The following is a 21,475-nucleotide window of genomic DNA, read 5'->3' as shown; positions in this document are numbered from 1 at the left end:
GATGTCTATATTTTTTATCAATAAGTGTTGATTTTTAAATTTAAAGAATTCTGGTTTTTATTTTACAAGTTTAATTTTATGTATCCCTTTCCCTATTATGAAAGCATCTATAGTAATTTAATTTGGTTGTTAAGACCAGAAAAACCCTATCACATTACCCCAGAACTCTTCTTGTTTGTGCTATTGGGATCTTCCTCCATCTGTGCTCTGATTTCTTACCAGCTATGAATAAGTGCTTTTGATTAAATATAAAACTAAATAGAAGACTACAATTATCTTTTTCCTATTAAGTGGTCAGTTCTTCATGTTAGTGGAAATGAACAATAGACTTAAGGGTCTCAAAGATGATCAAAAGATTAATTTGGCTTTAAAATAATAGTTATGTTGTGGTCTTGATGTTACTACTAACTATCTGTCTGTCTATCTATCTATCTATCTATCTATCTATCTATCTATCTATCTATCTTCTATCTATCTATCTATCTATCTATCTATCTATCTATCTATCTATCTATCTGTCTATCTATGTGTAACACCTTAGGGAAGTCGTTTGCTTTTTTTGGATTTGAGTTTCTTCTTAAATTCAGAGGGTTTCACTTACAATCTCTCTATTCCTTCTCAACATTTAAATTCTATGATTGTCTTCCCTTTGTTTATGTAACAGATATTTATTGAGTACTGATTGTATGCTAAGTGTATAGCTTTATACCCCAAAGTTTTGTTGAGACTCACACAATTAGTTTATTGCCTAAACTAATTCTTTTCAAAGTGAGTACAAATTAACTAGTCTAAAACTAGTTAAACATTAGTTTATTGCCAAAACAAATTATTGAAAACAAAAACGAAATTTCTAACTTCAAAGATTGATTTGTAACCGATAATGAAAAATCTTTCCTGTAGGAATGCTATTTTTCATCTTGATTGGTCTTAGAAAGGCAATCGTATCTCCATGGATCATGTTGGCGTGTGCCTGTGAGAAGAGGCGTTGATGTGGGGGGTGCCCGTGTAACCAGGAACAAGTCTTTAAATGTTACTGTCAAACTTTTTTTAAAAAGAAATTCAGGCTAGGGGCAGTGGCTCACACCTATAATCCCAGCACTTTGGGAGGCCAGGGTGGGTGGATCATGAAGTCAGGAGTTCAAGACAAGCCTGGCCAACATGATGAAACCCCATCTCTACTAAAAATACAAAAATTAGCTGGGCTTGGTGGCACACATCTGTGATCCCAGCTACTTGGGAGGCTGAGGCAGGAGAATCTCTTGAACCCGGGAGGTAGAGGTTACAGTGAGCCGAGATCGCACCACTGCACTCCAGCTTGGGTGACAGAGCAAGACTCCATCTCAAAAAAAAAAAAAAAAAAAAAAAAAAAAAGAAATGGAAATCAGTATTTTAAGGCAGGAATCCACAGTTCAGCATTCCTTCTGTTTCTACACATTAGTCCATTTCATGGTTAATTGCAGGGAAAGGTATGAAAGAGGAGACATGTTGAGCATCTGTTACCTGCAAAGTATAGCTCAGTACTTTACATGCAGTGTTTTCTTTAATTTCACAAAGCTTCTAGGTAGTTACTCTCCTCCGTTTTTATGGAGAGAAAACAGTTTTTGAGAGGTTTAATAAGTAGTCAGGATGCTAAGTCAGTAAGTGAAGGGAGTAGGGACTCAGATCTAAGTCTGCTCCATCTCATTGCCTGAAGAGCACTAAGCATGATTTTTACATTCACTCTCAGATTATTGTTCTTCATGTCCGTTTTCTACCATATGGAAAGGAACATCTTTCCTGCTCAACCAGCAAGAAATATGGTGTAAAGATTAGCCAACTGTGGACTCCTAAGCATACATGTTTACTGGTGGGAACATTGCTGCTTGTTATGTTTTTACGTGATGATTAATCAATTGTATGCTGGAGAAAAACTCTTCAGACTGTTCATGATGTCCCCTACCTTTGTTAGGTATTTTTAAATTGTAAGCGTGTGCTCCTTCTGGGAGACACTGTTGAGAGAGGAAGACAATCATGGTAACTGTAAATCAGACATCTTTCCACATCCTGATTTTCAAGTTTAGCTGAAATAATAGCTTAGTTTGGTGGTTTTTATACTTTTTCTTTTAATCCAGTGGAATTACTAATCAAACAGAATCGTGCGCAGAACCTCAATTCGAGAAAAGGTAACCATGGAGCTGCCCTGATTGGTTTAAGTCGGAAACGCTGGGCCTTATCCCCATGCAGCCTGCCTGCCTGGCCTCCTTCAGGTCTTCTGCAGCAGCCCCGAGGGGCCTCAGTAGGGGTGAAAACCATTAGTTTAGCTTACTAGCGGACCTCACCTTGTGTAGTAGATACATCAAAAGCTATCTTAAAATTTTAATTTTAAAAAGCCAGCCAACAGTCTAAAGTTAATAGGGAAACATGTTCTTTATAAGGAGATTTTTCGTGACTCCTTTTGGAAGGATAATATTTAGAGTTTTTAAATTTCTCTAAATTATGTCTGAATTCCTAGTACTTCATATATTCTGATATGGATGGGAGATATCATAGATTCATATATTCTGATATGGATGGGGGCAAATAATCATATATATATGATTGTATATGATATATATATATATAGAGAGAGAGAGAGAGAGTGTGTGTGTGTGTGTGTGTGTGTGTGTGTGTGTGTGTATTTTTTTTTCTGTTATTGGGCATAACAGATGACCCACTGATACTTCTGCCAGTGGGAGCTGTTTCTAGGATTTGTTCATTCCTTAATTGGTCTGTTAGGTACTGTGTTCATTTGCTAGGGCTACCATAATAAAATACCACAGACTGGGTGGCTTAAAAATTAATAGCAAATGTATTTTCCTACAGTTCTGGAAGCTAGAAGTTAAGGTACCAGAAGGTTTAGTTTTTTTCAAAAGGCTTCTCTCCTTGGCTCACAGATGGTCACTTTCTTGCGTGTCCTTACACGGCCTTTCCTCTCTGTGTTCGTCTGTGTCCTAATCTCTTCTTCTTGTAAGGACATCAGTCAGATTAGATTAGGGGCCACCTCATTTAACCTAATTACCTCTTTAAAAGTTCCCATCTCTAAATACGCAGTTAATCCATGAACAACATGTGTTTGACCTTTGCGGGTCCACTTATACACAGATTTTTTTTTTTTTAATCAAACATTATTGAAAATATAGTGTTTGTGGGATGCGAAACTCTCATATATGGAGGGCAGGCTTTTGGAATATGACGTGGGATTTGAGTATGTGTGGATTTGGCTATATGAGGGGGTTCTGGAACCAATCCCCCAGGTATGCTGAGGAATGACTGTAGTCACATCCTGAGTTCCTGGGGGTTAGGAATTCAACATTATGAATTTTGGGGGAGAGGGGCACAATTTTTAGCCCATAATAGATGTCAGCCAGTCCTGAATGGGGAAGTCGGTTGGGCCACCTTTAGGGCTGGCCTGAAGGCACCTGAGGGACTCTCTTATGTAGACTCGGTGGGGAACAGGTCCCTACCTGAGCCAGGCTGGTTTCAGGCTCCAGGCAGGCAGGACATGGAGGACTAGCAGACCTCAATACTCTCCTTGGGGTCTCTCTGATGAGTAGGGAGTTCAGGGCTCACTAGGATTCCCTGGAAGGTGCAGGAGGGCTTCCTAGAGGAGGTTACACTGGAGCACAGTGTTGCATGTGTCTTCTGCCAAGAGGATGTCCAGATGACCCACTGATGCTTCTGTCAGCAGGTGCATAGGCCAGGCAGGGAACAGCATGCACCTCGGTCAGCCAGCTCGCCTGGCTCTGGTTACACGTGAACCCTGTAAACTGGGCTCTGGCTGCAGAACACAGAGGAGGCTGTGTGTCACAGAGGTGGCACTGTCTTCCCTAGCAGTGTAAAGGAGACAAGGGCCTTGTCTTGGTGTTGGCTGTCACCAGTGGTTTTCCTAGGGATTGAGATGATTTAGTGCAGGCCTCTCTCAGGAGAGAAAGGGAAGAGGAGCAAGGATGTGGGCCACTGCTTCCTATGATGGAGGCCAAGTGAGCTGAGGTGTCACCCTCTTGAGCACTGCTACAAAGCTTTCTGAAGCTCGTTGTTGACACCCAGTCCCTGTATGTCTGCATTTGCAGCTTTGCTCAGCTCGATGTGTTCATGGCATGTTATCTGGACTCCAGTTTGTCAAGGTCACACTGTGTGTGTGTGATCTCCTTTCTGGCCAGCTGTCAGGGCAATAGAAGGCACAAGTCTCTGTGCAGAGGTCCTTCCTTAATATTGCTGTGAACTGGTGCTATATAGTGGCGGTATTGTGATTTTAATATTATTTTAAAAATAGAGCTGGGTGTGGTTCCTCATACCTGTAATCCTGGCACTTTGGGAGGCCAAAGTGGGAAGATTGCTTGGGCCCAGGAATTTGAGACCAGCCTGGCCAACATGGTGAAACCTCATCTCTACTAAAATTATAAAACTGACCCAGGCACAGTGGTGCATGTCTGTAGTCTAAGCTGCTTGGGAGGCGGAGGCAGGAGGACCACCTGGGCCTGGCAGGTGGAGGTTGCAGTGAGCCAAGAGCCAGACCTTGTCAAAAATAAAAATAATAATCAATAGACTTGATTTTTGTATAGTTAGAGATTTACAGAATAATTGAGCAGATAGTTCAGAGTTTCATGTAATACCCCTGCCCACTCCTCTCACCTGTACCTTCCCCCGTTATTCACATTTGCTTTACAGTGCATTGAATAGAATCAGCAAAATGCTGATCTTTACCAACCATCAGCTGATTAGCTGAGTTTACCTGCAGCACTGACTAAGCATTGTTTCTAGAAGAGTGGTCAAAGGAGCACCAGGGCCAGAATCACACAGATAAAAATACAGTCTCAAATCATACCTTGCAACTGTTGAAACAATTTTGGGGCTTACTTTTTGTTATAATTAACGAACCAATATTGATATACTATTATTAACTAAAGTCCATTGTTTATGTTAGAATTCCCTCCTGGCATGCATTCTCTGGGTTTTGACAAATGCATAATAGCATGTATCCACCATTATAGTTTCATACTGAATAGTTTTATTTTTATTGCCCTAAAAATCTCCTGTGCTTCTCCTATTTATCCTTTCCTGGTGAACCTTTCACAACCTGTGATCTTTCACTGTCATGTCTTTTCCAAAATATCCATATTGTTGGAATCATATGGTATGTGGCCTTTTCAGACTGGCTTCTTTTACTTAGTAATATGCATTTAAGGTTCCTCTGTGTCTTTCTCTGGCTTGATAGCTTCTTTTTTAATCACTATCTAATATTCAGTGTCATGGATGTGCCACAGTTTGTTTATATATTCAAGTATTGAAGGACCTCTTGGTTGCTTTCATGTTTTTAGCAATTATGAATGAAACTGCTATAAACATCTATGTGCAGGTTATTGTGTGGACATAAGTTTTCAAGTCTTTTGAGTAAATACCAAGGAATATCATTGCTGGATCATATGGTAAGAGTATGTTGAATTTGGTGAGAAGCCACAACACTGTCTGCCAAAGTGTCTGTATCATTTTGCATTCTTACCAGCAGTGAATGAGAGTTTCTGCTGTTCCACATCCTCACCAACATTTGATAATTGCCAGTTAAAAAAAAAATAGCCATTCTAATAGGTCCAACAAATAAAGTTAGTTTGAGGCATAGTGTTTGCCAAATGTATTAAAGGGTGCTATTCTGCTCTCTTCATTTTGTTACCAGTAATTCTTTTTATTCTCCCTTTGCCACTGACTCCTAAACTTGAATGTTTAAAGGAGGCTATGTTTAAATATCAAATCCCAGGGCCTAAGCCCCTAAATTTTGTTTCAGTAGTTGTGGGGTAGGATATAAGACTATTTTTGTCCATGTGTGCTGCAGGTAAATTCTGCCAGTCACCTGCATTTTGCCAAGTTCTATTCTAAGTATTATACTAGCCCAGACCATAATTTAGCCGTGGGAACAGAAGGATAAGTTCATCCATGTGTTTAAATTATACTGTGACTCTCTTTCTTTTCTTAAACTTCTGGGAGTAGGAAGTGTGAAATTATATTAACTACAGTAATTTGAAATTCTGAAATCTGTGTTTTTTATTTGTCACCTAAGGAGTTTATTGAATCTCTCATCTTTGTTTTCTGAGGTATTTCATCATATAATATACTTCAGAAAGTAAAAGTAAAAACTCTTCCTTTTTTTTATTTTTAAACTAACTGGCATTATTAATAGATTTGTGTGCTTGTCTGTAAATGATTGTTAGAAATATGAGGTGATACCTCAGAAAGCCCTTTTTTCTAGGTAAAGGCATTACACAAATACAACATGTTAATATATTTTAGGATTGTTTGTTATGTGCAGTGTCTCTCAGAGTTTTATCTAGGAGCCACTGGTATCTGAATGACGAGAAACGTGATAAAAATGGATATTGGTCATCACAGTCTCAGGGGATGGGGTCAGGAGTCTGAATTTTAACAAGTTTTTCAGATGATTATTATGCACAGAACATGAGAGCTGTTGATCTAAGCTCCCATTGTTTATCTTGTGTGCAGATAAAGGGAGCAATCAGACACAGTTTAGAAATTGTGTTTTGTTTCTCCCTCCCCTCAGAAAATCTTCCGTAAAGCACATCTGGGACACAGTTAATCTAATGGCTAGAATCTCATTTAGAGAGTGACAGAATTTTATATACCCCATGTGTTCTTGGTTTTCCATGAGATGATCAAGGATCACCTATTTCGTTTTTCATAGTTATCCCCAAATATTGTGAGTTTTCGTGCACAAGTATCAGAGAAGTGATTCTTGGACAACACATTTTTTTTTTTTTTTACCTCCAGAGTATAATGTGGCTCCAGATAACTTAGTTTTAGAGAAATCATCTTTATTTCAAAGGGCAGATATTCAGAAACCTTATCTTGTATAGTAGCTTAATGGATTTGCTTATTTCTCTGCTTATTTATGTAAAAACTATCATATTCATGTAATATCCTAGAATCCAAAGCTGCATCTTTTCATTATTCAAAATAAAATAGAGCAAAATGTTTACTCTCCAGTTAAGTAATGGAAATCATATTATACTGTAAATTTTCATCTATAATGTGACATAATTTCAAGAGAAGGGGAATTATGTGATAATGCAAATGAAATAAATTGCTAACATTTCTTGAGTACTTAGGTGTGCTTTTCGAAGTGCTTACCACTAACCTTTATTCCACAACTCCATGAAGGTACTATAATGATCTAATTTTAGGTGAAGAAACTAAAGCATAAAGGGTTAAACAACTAGCCCTTTGTCATTACACTGTATATTGCAGAGTTTCTGTTGAAGCCTATGCATTTTAGGCAAAGAACAGATCATGGTGATAATTTAATGAATAATAGTGGCTCTGCTTGTTTACTTGTATGAATCATAGATTTTTCTATAGTGGAAGATAATAGTGGACCATCTGGTTCTAAACTGTCATTTTAAAATCGTAGAAATCTGGAGACAAAGAAATTTAGATAAATTTTTCTGTTTCATAAAGACAGTAAGTACGTGGTATAGCCAGGACCAGAATACAAGTGTAATGACTTTTAATTTTGTATTTCTTTTCCTTTTGGAACATAGAAATAAATACATTTTCTTAATTTATGTTTTATTTGTTGCTACTTTTTCTTATTAGTGCCATTAGATATATTGATGTTGGAGATAAATTTCCTACTTGATAGCTTTTTGTTAATTTATAACATCAGAATATGTCTTACCAACTGATGCTTAAACACTCAATTTTTAAAATCAGCATTAAAGGACACTATTTTGTTTTTAGGTTTTTTTTCTTTTTTTATTATGCTTTAAGTTCTAGGGTACATGTGCACAGTGTGCGGGTTTGTTACATATGTATACATGTAAACACTCAATTTTATAGAAATTATTGACAAAATGGCTATGGCAGTAGTTCTTAATATTATTAAACCCTAATACCCCCCTTTTTGACAAGTATTTTCTAAAATCCTTTTTTGTCATTCTGTAGTGGAATTTACAAATTGTTTAACTACTTCCATTAATATACACTTTCAAAAAAGCATAAATTTTCAGATATAAAGGAGAAATAAAAGGAAAGTAATTTATGTATTTAAAATACACAGTGTGTTTTTAAATATGAATACTTGGGACAACTATGTGAAGACCTTGTTATCTTAAATGTAGTGCACAGACTTGCAGCATTCACTTCAGTCAGAAAATACATAAAACCCATGTATAATAGTACTAAAAATAGGAAATATTTAGGACTATATCTGAAAAAAAAAAGATGTGAAAGAGCTATATACTGAAAACTACAGAACATTGCTAAGAGACATTAAAGAAGATCCAAATAAATGGAGAGATCTACTGTTTTTATGGGTTGGAAGACTATATATTTCTTAAGATGACATTTCTTCCCAAATTGATCTAAATCAAAATCCCAGGCAGGCTCTTGTGTAGAAATATACAAGCAAATTAAACAATTCAAATGGAAATGCAAAGGACCTGGAATATAATAGCCGAAACAAATTTGAAAAAGAACAAAGTTGGAGAACTAACACTAACTGAAGATTTACTACAAAGCTACAGTTTTCAAGAGAGTGTGGTATTGGTGGAAAGATAGATAAGTAGATCAGTGGGAAGGAATAGACAGTCCTGAAATACATACATACAGTCGTACACATGGACAACTGATTTTCAACGAAGTTCAAAAGTCAATTCGGTGAAGAGATATAGTGGCAGTGGAACACTTGGATATCCATATGTCTCCAAAGTAAACTTTGTTTCTTTTACCATCTACAAAAATTAACTCAAAATGGATAATATACCTAAATGTTTATAAAGTATAAACTATAAAACTTCAAGAAGAAAACATAGGAGAAAACTTTTGTGGCTTTGGATTAGGTGAAGATGTCTCTCTCTCTCTTTTTGTTTTTTTGAGACAGAATCTTCCTCTGTCACCAGGCTGGAGTGCAGAGGCGTAATCTTGGCTCACTGCAACCTCCGCCTCTTGGGTTCAAGCGAGTCTCCCACTTCAGCTTCCCGAGTAGTTGGGACTACAGGCGCAGGCCACCACGCCCAGCTAATTTTTGTATTTTTAGTAGAGACAGGGTTTCACCATGTTGGCCAGGATGATCTTGATCTCCTGACCTTGTGATCTGCCCACCTCAGCCTCCCAAAGTGCTGGGATTATAGGCATGAGCCACCACGCCCGGCCAATATACCCAAATGTTTATAAACTATAAAACTTCAAGAAGAAAACATAGGAGAAAATTTTTGTGGCTTTGGATTAGGCAAAGATTTCTTAAATGTGACATCGGAAGAACAATTCATAAAAATAATTTAATTTCATTAAAATTTAAAACTTCTGCTCTTAAACAAATTTACAAGAAAAAAAAACCCATCAGAAAGTGGGCAAAGGATATGAACAGACACTTCTCAAAAGAAGACATTTATGCGGCCAAGAAACATATGAGAAAAAGCTCATCATCACTGGTCATTAGAGAAATGCAAATCAAAACCACAGTGAGATACCATCCCACACCAGTTAGAATGGCGATTATTAAAAAGTCAGGAAACAACAGATGCTGGAGAGGTTGTGGAGAAATAGGAACGCTTTTACACTGTTGGCGGGAGTGTAAATTAGTTCAACCATTGTGGAAGACAGTGTGGCAATTCCTCAAGGATCTAGAACCAGAAATACCATTTGACCCAGCAATCCCATTACTGGGTATATACCCAAAGGATTATAAATTATTCTACTATAAAGACACATTCACATGTATATTTATTGCAGCATTGTTCACAATAGCAAAGACTTGGAACCAACCCAAATGTCCATCAATGATAGACTGAATAAAGAAAATATGGCACATATATACCATGGAATACTATGCAGCCATAAAAAAGGATGAGTTCGTGTCCTTTGCATGGACATGGATGATGCTAGAAACCATCATTCTCAGCAAACTAACACAGGAACAGAAAACCAAACACCGCGTGTTCTCATTCATAAGTAGGAGTTGAACAATGAGAACACACGGACACAGGGAGGGGAGCATCACACATGGGCCTGTCTGGGTGTGGGGGACTAGGGAACAGATAGCATTAGGAGAAATACCTAATGTAGATGACAAGTTGATGGGTGCAGCAAACCACCATGGCACATGTATACCTGTGTAACAAACATGCATGTTCTGCACATGTATCCCAGAACTTGAAGTATAATAAAAAAATAATTTTTTAAAAAAACTGTCTGCTCTTTGAAAGACATATTTACTAGTACAAAAAGACAAACCACAGACTGGGAGAAAATATTTGCAGTGATTATATCTGATAAAGGACTTGTATCAGAACATACAAAGAACTCTCACTGGGCAAGCTCAGTAGCATGTGCCTGTAGTCCCAGCTACTTCAGAGGCTGAGGCAGGAGGATTGCTTGAGCCCATGAATTTGAGGCCAGCCTGGGCAACATACTGAGGTGCTATTTTTTAAAAAACAAAAACTCTCAAAGAAGCAAACAATACAATTTAAGAAATAGGCAAAGATTGGAGCAGATATCATCAAAAGGATATATGAATGGCAAATTAATACATAGATATCCAACATCAATAGTCATTAGAGAAATGTAAGTTAAAACAACAATGAGGTATTGATTCATACTTATTAAAATTAGAAGGATGTGGAGAAATTGGAATTCTCATACAGTGCTGGTGGCAATGTAAGATGTCACAACTAATTTGAAAGCAGTTTAGCAGTTTCTCAAGTTAAACACTCAGTAAGTCATCACTTAATGTTGTCAGTTGGTTCTTGGAAACTGCAACTTTAAGCAAAATGACATACTGTCTAATGAAACCAATTTTCTCATAGGCTAATTGATATAAATAAGAATTAGGTTCCCACAGCACAGAGTAAGTCAGTTCACAGTTTCCAATGTGAACGTCAATGACGTTAAGGGAGGAATTACTGTACATTTACTACATGGTCTAACTGTTTAGAGAAAAAAAAGCATGTGTCCATATAGAAACTCATACATGAATGTTCGTAGCATCTTTATATGTAATAGTTTAAAACTGGAAACAACCCTAATATCTGTCAACAGCAGATTAATAGAAAAATGGTGGTGTCCATACAATAGAGTATTACTTAGCAATGAAAGGAATAGACAGTTGATAAATACAGCAACATGAGTGATCCTCAAAAATATGCTGCATGAAAGAAGGCAGACAAAAAAGAGCATATTACATGAGACTTCATTTATGTAAAATTGTAGAAAATGGAAAGTAATATATCGTGATAACAAGTAGATGGGTAACTGCCTGAGGAGCAGGGATGGGAGGGTAGCGTGAATGAAGGATTACAAAGAGATATGAGGAAACTTTGGGGGTTGACGAATGTATTACAATCTTGATTGTGGTAATAGTTTCATGGGTGTTTTATCAAAATGTACATTTTAAATATGTGCAGTTTACTTTGGGTTAACTATACCTCAGTTAAGGTGGAAGCAAAAACTGCAGGAACATTCTCGACTTCATGTTGTTCATGCATCCAATCCAGTTGATCATGTCTGTCTCTTCTACCTCTGTGTCGTTTACATTCATATACTCTCCTTCCTTCCTCGTGCTGTTGTCATACACTGTAGGTTTTATTCTCTTTCCTAGCCTATTTTGCAAATTCCTAAAGTGGTGTACTGCTTCTTATCTTCCTCCCTTCCTTACACCTTGAAAGGTATACAGTGCTAATACTTTTCCTTTTAGGGCATGCCTATTCCTGCGCTGCTTCTGCTCAGAATTTGTCACTTTTATTTCCTACAGAAGGAACTTAAAACTCCTTGTCACGATATACAAGATCATTCAGGATCTCCGACTTTATTCCCGTTTACCAGTCTTTCTTTGCACTGCTCTATTTTAGAAACTGGATGTTCTGCCAGATGGAACTATTATTTCCCCCCTTAGTACACAAGTTGCTCTTTTCTACTCTTGTGTCTTTTTATCTGTGTCTTTCCACTTACAATGCCTACTCTATCCTTTTCTTACTCCTTCCAGGGCTGAAAGATATTACAAATTAATTAAAACTTTAAAGCAACTGTAATCTAGTTTGTCTTATTTGATATTGTATTATGGCAACTTGGAAAAGAAAGTTAATCCCCCCAGCTACTTGCTGTACAATAAACAATTATGTTCAATATTCAATATTATGCTTAGTATTATCATTCCACTGTTGCTCCCAGTTTTTGCCCATCAGTTACTTCCTGCCTTCACTATCTTCCTTTTCCAGTGTAGATTCTAGAGCCGTGATTACATTCACCTATCACAAATATATTCTTAAACCCTTCACCCTTTGATTTTCTCTTTTATCACTAGTGGTCTCTGTTTGGCTTAATTAAAAAAAAAAATAGATACTTTACTACTCCTTACTTAAACTCTCATTAGTATCTGATTTTCTTTTTCCAGAGACTTTTTTCCCTTAACTGACTTGACACAGTCTCCTTTGCCAGGACACCCTCCTCTGCTAGACCTCTGATGTTTGGGGTTGGACTGCTTTCTTATTCTACACTCTTTGTCCCTTGCTATCTTACTCACTTTCTCAACTTTAAAAACCATATTTATGCCCAACTCTCAGATTTATATCCTGATCTTTAGCTTTGTTCTTGACTCTCAAACCTGCATATCCGGCTGCAAGAGTAATTTTTTATTTAAATGGAAATTAGGGAGTTGACATTCAAGGGGGCAGAATAAATAAAGCAAAGAAACCAGAAGCAATGTTATGCTTTTTGGGGACATAACAAGGAGAGTGGGAGGTGGGGGGATTAGTAGGAATATCTCAAAGAGCCCAATGCAAGAATTACTAGGCTATAAGTAAATGGAACCAGAACTAAAAAGTAAGGACCTGAGGAACTTATTTCCGGTTTTTGCTTCCGTTGGTGTGTAGCAACTGTTGTTTCTTTGTCTCTTCTCTTCTTTGTTTGGAAAAATATTTCCTAATTCTAACAATTCAATGGAGATAATTGAAGATTTGGAACTAGTTCCAAAATCATAGAAGACAAACTAATTGACTCATTGACTTACCGTCTGTTTGATCAGCTGTGCTGGGATGGTGTTGGCAGGCCATGGGAGTCAGACTGGGCAGAGACTCTAAAGAAGATTAGGTTCTTTAAGCATGTGTCGGGAGTGGGGAGAAAATAATTAGCATTTCTAGACAATAGACTATGAATTTGTATTGGTTCAAATCTCCTTAGTGGTATGATTTTTTTTTCTCCAGCAATACACAGACGTGCAAGTATGGTAGTGTATTGATTTAGTTGTGGTGGTTTGCTGGATTGTTTTGGCAGGAGGTTAATATTGCAAGGAAATTAAGGGTACTGATTTAAAACAAATGCTCAATCACAGGGTCCATATTGGGTAGCAAACAAAACAAAACAAAAAACCTGGAATTGTGGGGATAAGTACCTTGGGGGGAAATATGAAGGGGATGGGATGTCTCTGTTTGAACTTCTTTGTTGTTATAGAATATCAACACTAGAGACCTGAGAGGATAGGAAGTTGTAGTCAGAAAATGAAAAACTGGAGTTTTAACACTCTGAGGCCAAATAATTCCAATTGAAAGATCTGTGATATATTTTTAGGAGTGAGCAATACTTCTACTAAGTTTAATTTAAAAAATGTTTGGCTATGCCAACAGTGCTAAAGTTTCGCTAGCCATAAATTAAATTAAAAAACCAATAGAAGATAATTTTTTTTTTTTTTTTGAGACGGAGTCTCTCACTCTGTCGCCCAGGCTGGAGTGCAGTGGCACGATCTCTGCTCACTGCAAGCTCCGCCTCCTGGGTTCACACCATTCTCCTGCCTCAGCCTCCCAAGTAGCTGGGACTACAGGTGCCCACCACTATGCCCGGCTAATTTTTTGTATTTTTTTTTAGTAGAGACGAGGTTTCACCATGTTAGCCAGGATGGTCTCGATTTCCTGACCTCGTGATATGCCCGCCTTGGCCTCCCAAAGTGCTGGGATTACAGGCGTGAGCCACCGCGCCCGGCCGAGAATTTTTTTTTTTAAGTCAGCAATAAGCAAATGATCGTTATGTTGAATTCCTTTTTAGGTTTTTGTTGATTGCCTCAAAGAGACTATAGTTAGGATTAGGTTCTGTTGTTAACTCTGCTGTTTCCAAAGCTCCAGGCTTATTTTATTGCAGTAGTTTCTTTTCTAATATTCCCTTTAAGTTACACCAAAGTATTTTTCAGCACATACACTCACTTTAGAAGCTAAACCAGGTTTTCTTTTTAGTCTGAGTATCCCCCAAGGTAGAAGATCAGAAGAACCAGATTACAGTCTATTCCCTTTACATCTCTCCTGGTTCTCCTAGAGTCAGAGGGTGAGCCATATGCTTGCTAAGCTACTAGAAACTGATTACCAGAAGCTGTTAGAGGTGGATAGGCGCAGGATGAAGTGTATGGATATACATCAGTGGTCAGCTGGAGCCAACTGTGAAATTTTGTAGGACAGTTGTTAAAAACAGCCATTATTAAAAATTAAGGTATATGCATTTACAATGAAATGGATTGTATTAAAAACAAAGGTAATAATCAAACATTTTTTGTAATTATTTTACCACATTTTACCATTTATGCTCTTGAAGTTCTTTCCAGCTACTCTGTCTGTATGCTATCAATACTGTATAACTGAGTGCCCTTCTGCTTCTCTTTCCAATTTTGTGTTCAGTTATATCAAGTTGGTAGCTTGAAACCAGCCATGATGGGAGTGTTTATACTGTGAGCACTGGAAAATGCTGGAAATCAAGGCCTTTCCCCCATGGAGAGCTAGTTGTTAAACATTTATCAGCACACCATGGGATAGATACATTAGCATGTCTGGTGGCTTTTTACTTTGTCTCAAAGACTTGAGAGAAAACAGTCAACAGGAAGGTCTCCTCTTTTCAAGACCATTCCAAGACCAAACCTGTTCCAGCCTTGTCTCTACATTGTTCTTTTCCTTCTATTACTATGTTTTTATTACCTACTTCTTTACCATCACGGGCCCTAGATGCTGGCTTTTTCTCCGTCCTCCATTCTTTTCCTAGAGTTGAATCTCATTTTGACCCCTGCCAATATACCCAATTCTGCTCTCCCTTTCCGGCCATGTAAATTAAAGCTTTAGAAATTGCCACAGCTGCAGAAATAATAAGATACAGAACAAGATGACATAGTTAATAGATCATATTTTCAGAGTTCCAGTCACTTTTTACCATTTCACATTTTATCAAAGTGGTTACTGTTTGGTGAAATCTTAGGTGAAGTATTCATCAGAAAAGTATAAATGTTCATTAACTATACTTTTAAGGTTCCGTTCTCGTGTGTAATATTTTCAACAGAACACAGTTTTTTATCATGAAAATTTTGTGATGGTAAAATGGAATCTGTTTGCCTTTCACAAATCCATAGAACTGACTCTTTTAAAAGACTCCTTGATGTTTAGGAGTGATTTTGGCTTCAAGAAACAAAAACTGAGCGGAAAAGATGGTGGATTTCTAGTGCTGAGTCAGCAGCTTAATGCTGCCAGGCCGGAGTCCCTAGGGTCTCTCAGCTTTTCACTTATGGTCAAGTGATGACCACGACAGATCTAGTCACGACACCTGTGCTCATGGCACAGAAGAGGAGACGGGATAGTGGCAGAGCTGTGTTTACATGTGCGGTGGCTTTGCCTGAATATAGGGAGTCTGGGAAACTGTAGAGTTTAGCTAGTAGTTAGTGATATTACACTTACGATAAAGTAAAACAAGAGGGCAGGGATTGGCGTTAGATATTAGGTGAGCCTACTGTACATCTATCTCTGTATAGTATGCAGTAACATTTCCCCATATACCTAAACCTAATTCATTGTGATGAGTTTAAAAGGTGAAAATGTAGCTAATGTATGTGATATAGTTCCCTGAGAAGTGCATTAAGCTTTCTTTGTTCAGTCTTTGTGAGGAAGTGATGGAAAACTTTTTTTTTTTTTTTGCCAAAAGATACTGGAACTTAGAAACTAGGCAGTTACTTTCACATAAACTCTTGAGGTATAGGTAGTGTTATCCCTAATGTTACAAATTAGGAAACTAAGACAGAGATGTTAAGCAGTTTGCTGTAGATCACAGAACCTAGTAAATGGGTAAGCCAAGTTTAGAATCTGGACTTTTCTCTCAGGCAAGTTGCAGATTTTATATATTGAAATGAATTAGAATGTTATAGCAAGAATGATATTTGAGAGTCAGGAAACTTAAGCAGATATATACAAAAGGTGGCATTTTGTGTAATATCCATTTGATGGAGGAGCTATAGCCCTCTAGCAGTTCTGGTAGCCAAATACTGGGATAATAGCATTTTACTTATGCATTAACCCATTTATGCCTAGTGTTCCATTATTGGAACGCTAAGCTTGTGGGAGTTATTTATATCCTACTGCTCAAGGTCATCACCAAGTTCTGATTTTTCACAAAAAAATTTTGCAACCTCTGGCATAAATGGGTTTAAGCTTTAGAAATTGCCATGGCTGCAGAAAGAATAACATATGAAAGAGGCTGCCGTAGTTAATAGATCATGTTGTTACTAGACCATTAGTTAACAAATCAATGCATTTTACTCTATGCATTTTATTTATACTAGCCCATTTAATTCTCGTAACAACCCTTAGGAGATAGGCATTATTATTACCATGTTTAGATGAAGAAACTAAAACACAAAGAGGCTAAGTTACAAACCTAATCTAGTAAGTGGCAGACTTAAGATTGAACCCAGATACTTCTTTTTTGTAGCCATGTGTTAGCTTTATATATAAAACATGATGAAAACTTGTTTAATATAAAACACTTTAATATAAAACATGATGAAAACTCAATTACAAGAGTTCGAAAGGGCAAGAAAAACCAATGAGTTTCCACTTTATTACAAGTTTTAAAATCTGAGACTAGTTAAAAAAACTTACATGTTAATTTCAGATGAGGGTTAATTTTTTTCACAAACTAAAAATTACTATATGGGAAGATCAGTGCAACAAACAGTACAGTTTGCAAACCCAAACCACAAACTTATTGTTAATAATCATGGTAAGAAACATAGCCAAAGAGCAACTGATGCCTCAGTTAAGTTTGAAAGAAACTCTGCCTTCTGTGAAGGCAGAGAAGAAATATGCAAGCAATTCTCCTTCAAGAAATTTGCATAGAGTCCTGATGTGGTAACTCATGCCTGTAATCCCAGCACTTTGGGAGGCCAAGGCGAGTGGATCACCTGAGGTCGGGAGTTCACGACCAGCCTGACGAACATGGAGAAACCCCATCTCTACTAAAAATACAAAAAATTGGCCGGGCATGGTGGCGCATGCGTGTAATCCCAGTTACTTGGGAGGCTGAGGCAGGAGAATCGTTTGAACCTGGGAGGCGGAGGTTACAGCGAGCTGAGGTCACGTCGTTGCACTCCAGACTGGGCAACAAGAGTAAAACTCTGTCGCGCAAAAAAAAAAAAAAAAAAAGAAAAGAAATTTGCATAGAAAGGGAAAATGTTAGAGCCTTTACCACAAGTGAAATTGCAAAGCCTGAACATAATTCAACTCAATCCAGAGAGCACCAAACATTAAATTGGGACCAAGGTAGAACTTGAACATTTAATTTCCAGCTGTGTGACTTGGAGAGCACTATAATTTCAGATGTGGAAACCAGCTGCAGGTAAGCTCTTTTAGAAACATGAATTTTATACTCCATAAATTCTGAAACAAGGCAGATATTTGTACATTGTTGTTTGAATCTCAGAAGGGTTCCTCAAGACATCAGAATCTTTTTCAGAGTGACTCTTGAAATAGTTGTATCTTCCCAGCCTTGGTAACCACTTTTTACAGTTCTCTAGCCTTTGCATGCATTGAAACACACCACTTTGTGGAATGACTTTTAACATTACATCCGTCATGGCTTAAGTTCATGAAGCAGCTGTTTCCAGGGCACCTCCCATCTCCTCGGCGTGAGCAGTTTCCCAGTCGCTTCTTCACCCCCCCAAGTCCTCTTCATGAGAGTCTGCAGAGCTCGTAGCATCAGGGTCTCCATTGCTGGGACTCACACCGGAGACTACATCTGCAAGCTCCACTCCTCCAGCTCTCTCTGCTGGAGACCAAAGTGACAGTTTATTGCAAAGACTTGTAAAAACAAAGATTATTTACAAATGCATTTTTGTATACATTTGTTTAATTTATGACCTGAGACTTTTATAATCGCTTTCCAAACCCTTTTATGGAGGGTGGAACGCTTACTTGAGGCTACGCTGTTAACCATGCCCCATATCCCCTCTCATAACTGACTTGTGTAAGATAAAAAATGAAGATTTTTTTAAGTTGACTCTTACCTGGTTCTAATCAGTCTTGGAAGCATTTCTACTCGTTTAGTAAAATAGGAAGTTGAGTAGAATATATTAAAGAATTTCACCAATAAAACAAATATCTAAAGCATCATTTTGGAAGGCAGTGCATAGGAATCCCAAATTCACATCTTGTGAACAAAACTGATAATCTGATAATGATACCTCATCTCTACAAAAAATAAACAAAATTAGCCAGGTGAGGTGGTGCATGCCCAGAGTCCCAGCTACTCAGGAGGCTGAGGTGTGAGAATTGTTTGAGCCTGGGGGATTGAGGCTGCAGTGAGCCTAGATGGTGCCACTGCACTCCAGCCTAGGTGACAGAATGAGACCCTGTCTCAAAAAAAAAAACCAAAAAAAAAAACCTGATAATCTGTTAATACCCCTTTTCAGCTCATGATAACTGGTTTATATCTTCATAATTTTAAGAACTACCATAGAATATGGATCTAGAAATTGAAATAAGAATGTAGCAAATGAGTATGTGAAAATAATTTCACACAGATGGAAATTATACAGCTCAGAACTTGATGATGAATCATGCTCTTGGAAAACTATTCCATTCTTCCCCAGAGTCTGTCAACGGAGGGATATACAAAGTGATGTAGTTTTCATATTTCAGCTTTAACATCTGCTGCATGGCAGCCCATTTGTATTTTTATCTAAGGAAACATCTATAAATATTGATAAAGATTTCCTCTTTGCTTTTGTTTCCAGGCTGTTTATCTTGGTATTTATCCTTTTGGCTATACAGTATCTCTGGATGATCTGGAACTCAGCATTTTCCTAATACGGCTTGTTACAATGCCAAAAGCAATGCCTGCAGTTCTGCTACTAGGTCACTGTGGTGTGTTCCTCAAAGCCAGAGTCTGTTGACACTGCTGAGATTGGCTGTTTTCTTCTCTCTTGCTTTCCCTCTTATCCAAGCGCTACTAGTTTTTAAAAGCAGTGAATACCGGGATTTTAAATGAGAGATTATTTTACACGTTTATTTTAGTCATTTTTTTTTTTGTTTCATGAGACCTGGGAGAGAGTGAAGAGAGAAAGTTCACAAAAAGTTTGAGTTGTGGCTTAGTGTTGATTTAAAAAACCCATAGAGAAGATGATAAACATAAGTTGGCAACAGAGGTATCAATATAACTGGATTGAGATTTCAGTAAAGCACATTATTAAATTATAAAATTTTACCTACTCGCATGCATAGTTCATTGTCAGACTAAATATTTTAATTCATGTAAAAAAAGATTGGGAAATTATAAACTAAAAGCAAAAAAGCAGACTTAGATATTTGGACAAATAAAACAGATAACTGTATGTACTCATAGCAACAGATTGTTTTATTATTTGTGTAGTTGGCATCATCTGTTATTTAGAGTCTTGGAATAATAGAATCATTTGGGAGGGACTGTAGAATACATTACTGGAATTCAGTTGGCAGTGTTCACATATTGGTCTGTTTGCTGGTTTAGAATCCTTTCTTTGTTGCTTTTCATCAGGTGGGACTCTTCCCTGGACACTGTGTTGAGTTAATTAACCAAAAAGTTCCCCAGTCAGTGACCAACTCAGTGCCAAAACCAGGTGAGTACACTTTTTTCACTAGTGTAGTTATTTTATCAACTGCTTGAAGACACAGATTTTCTGTCAGTCAAGTATTTAGTTTGTTTTGCTATTTTTGCATTTATTGGCATAATAATTACATTCTTAATTTTATATGGTTTTGATTTTTAAATGTATTCTTATTTCTCTGTTGATCATTTTGAAAAGATTTACATGCATTCAAATTTTTAGGCAATTTTAAAGAGCTGTGTGCTCCATTAAGCTTTGTCATTATTTACTTTTATAGTTGCATAATAGCATTGTAACTTATTAATGAATAAAATGATAAAAAATAGGTTTCAAGAACTAACATAGAAATTGTAGGATTAACTGGAAATTAAGAAATGAAAAGAAGTATATTTTAACAGGGCATATGAACATCAAAACTATTTTAAACAGCATTTGTTATTACTTATACAGTATACTTATCATGCTACATAAATATGTAGAATATATTACAAATAAAGCATTGTTGAAGGGGATAAAAATCAAGAAAATGGGAATTTTGGTATTTATTGAGGTGATTTAGTTTTGGGAAGATTCAACAGAATGCGTCGTCTGAAACTTTTTGATGATGTCAATTAAAAAACAATTCAAACAAAGTCTAAAAAATTTTGGAGAGAAGAGGGAGTCATCCAACTTATTTTTCCTAGCTATATTACATTTCTTCTGTCGTTTCCCACCTCCCAATAAAAGGAGAAGAAAAGATTTCTGGGCCTCAGAATTTATTTGAACTGTTTTCCTTATAATAGTATTTTCTAGTTTTAGTACCTGTATGTAAGAGTTAAGAAAAAAAAAAAACAACCGTTATTCTTTACTCTTTTGGTATTTTCCCACTTCTGCTCCCAAAGCTTACATCCAACAATCTTTGCTAAAAGTATTTAAGTAAAGGTTAATAATACCTTTCAAAGCTTATTTCTTCATAGGAGACTAGGGAGTCATTGTTCCCATTTCTCTCATTGGAATTTGTTTATTTTAGACTAACTTTATTGCTCAGTAGAGAAAATGCTTCAAAACAGTGTTTTCTGCAGTTCTACTGGAGTCAGGATTCTCAGTTCTTTCCGAAGCAATTTTATCCTTCTTGGGTAAACTTTTTTAAAAAGCTCCTAAGTGGGTACTTGTTTGGTAAATCTTCATTAGTAACTGTAGATTTCACTCTTTTTGAAAATACGGCATTATTTTAAACTTTTTTGAAAACTCAGCTTTATTAAGATAAAACTCACGTATCGTGCAATTTACCCTTTAAATTGTGTAGCAGAGTTGTACAGCCATCAGCACAGTTGATTTTAGAACACCTTCATCACTTCATGAAGAAATCCCACATCCATTAGCAGACACTGCTCCCTGCATACTGCTCCCAGCCCTAAACGACCACTAGTCTACTTTCTGTCTTTATTGATTTCCCTATTCTGGACATTTTGTAAAAATGGAATCATATAGTGTGTGGTCTTTCATGATGGGCTTCTTTTACTTAGCATAGTGTTTTCAAGATTCACCTGTGCAGTAGCATGTATCAGTACTTCTGTTTTAATCCTTTCTTTTTAAATAGCT

General features: G+C 37.1%; 1 protein-coding gene across 4 annotated transcripts in view; it reads left to right on the top strand.

The window, feature by feature from the left end:
- ARHGAP32 (Rho GTPase activating protein 32) overlaps positions 1-21,475 on the top strand; it is a 309,513-nt gene that overhangs the window by 216,431 nt on the left and 71,607 nt on the right. For all 4 annotated transcript variants that reach the window (XM_032167875.3, XM_032167877.3, XM_058447061.1 and 1 more), the window contains one exon: positions 19,825-19,906. In XM_032167875.3, coding sequence (XP_032023766.1) covers positions 19,825-19,906 — 82 coding nt within the window. The remainder of the gene's footprint in view (positions 1-19,824; positions 19,907-21,475) is intronic.

The sequence above is a fragment of the Hylobates moloch genome, unplaced genomic scaffold (assembly GCF_009828535.3).
Source record: "Hylobates moloch isolate HMO894 unplaced genomic scaffold, HMol_V3 SCAFFOLD_11, whole genome shotgun sequence".
NCBI classification, from domain to species: Eukaryota; Metazoa; Chordata; class Mammalia; order Primates; family Hylobatidae; genus Hylobates; species Hylobates moloch.
Note: the sequence above shows the minus strand (reverse complement) of the source record. Positions and strands in the feature narration are given on the sequence as shown.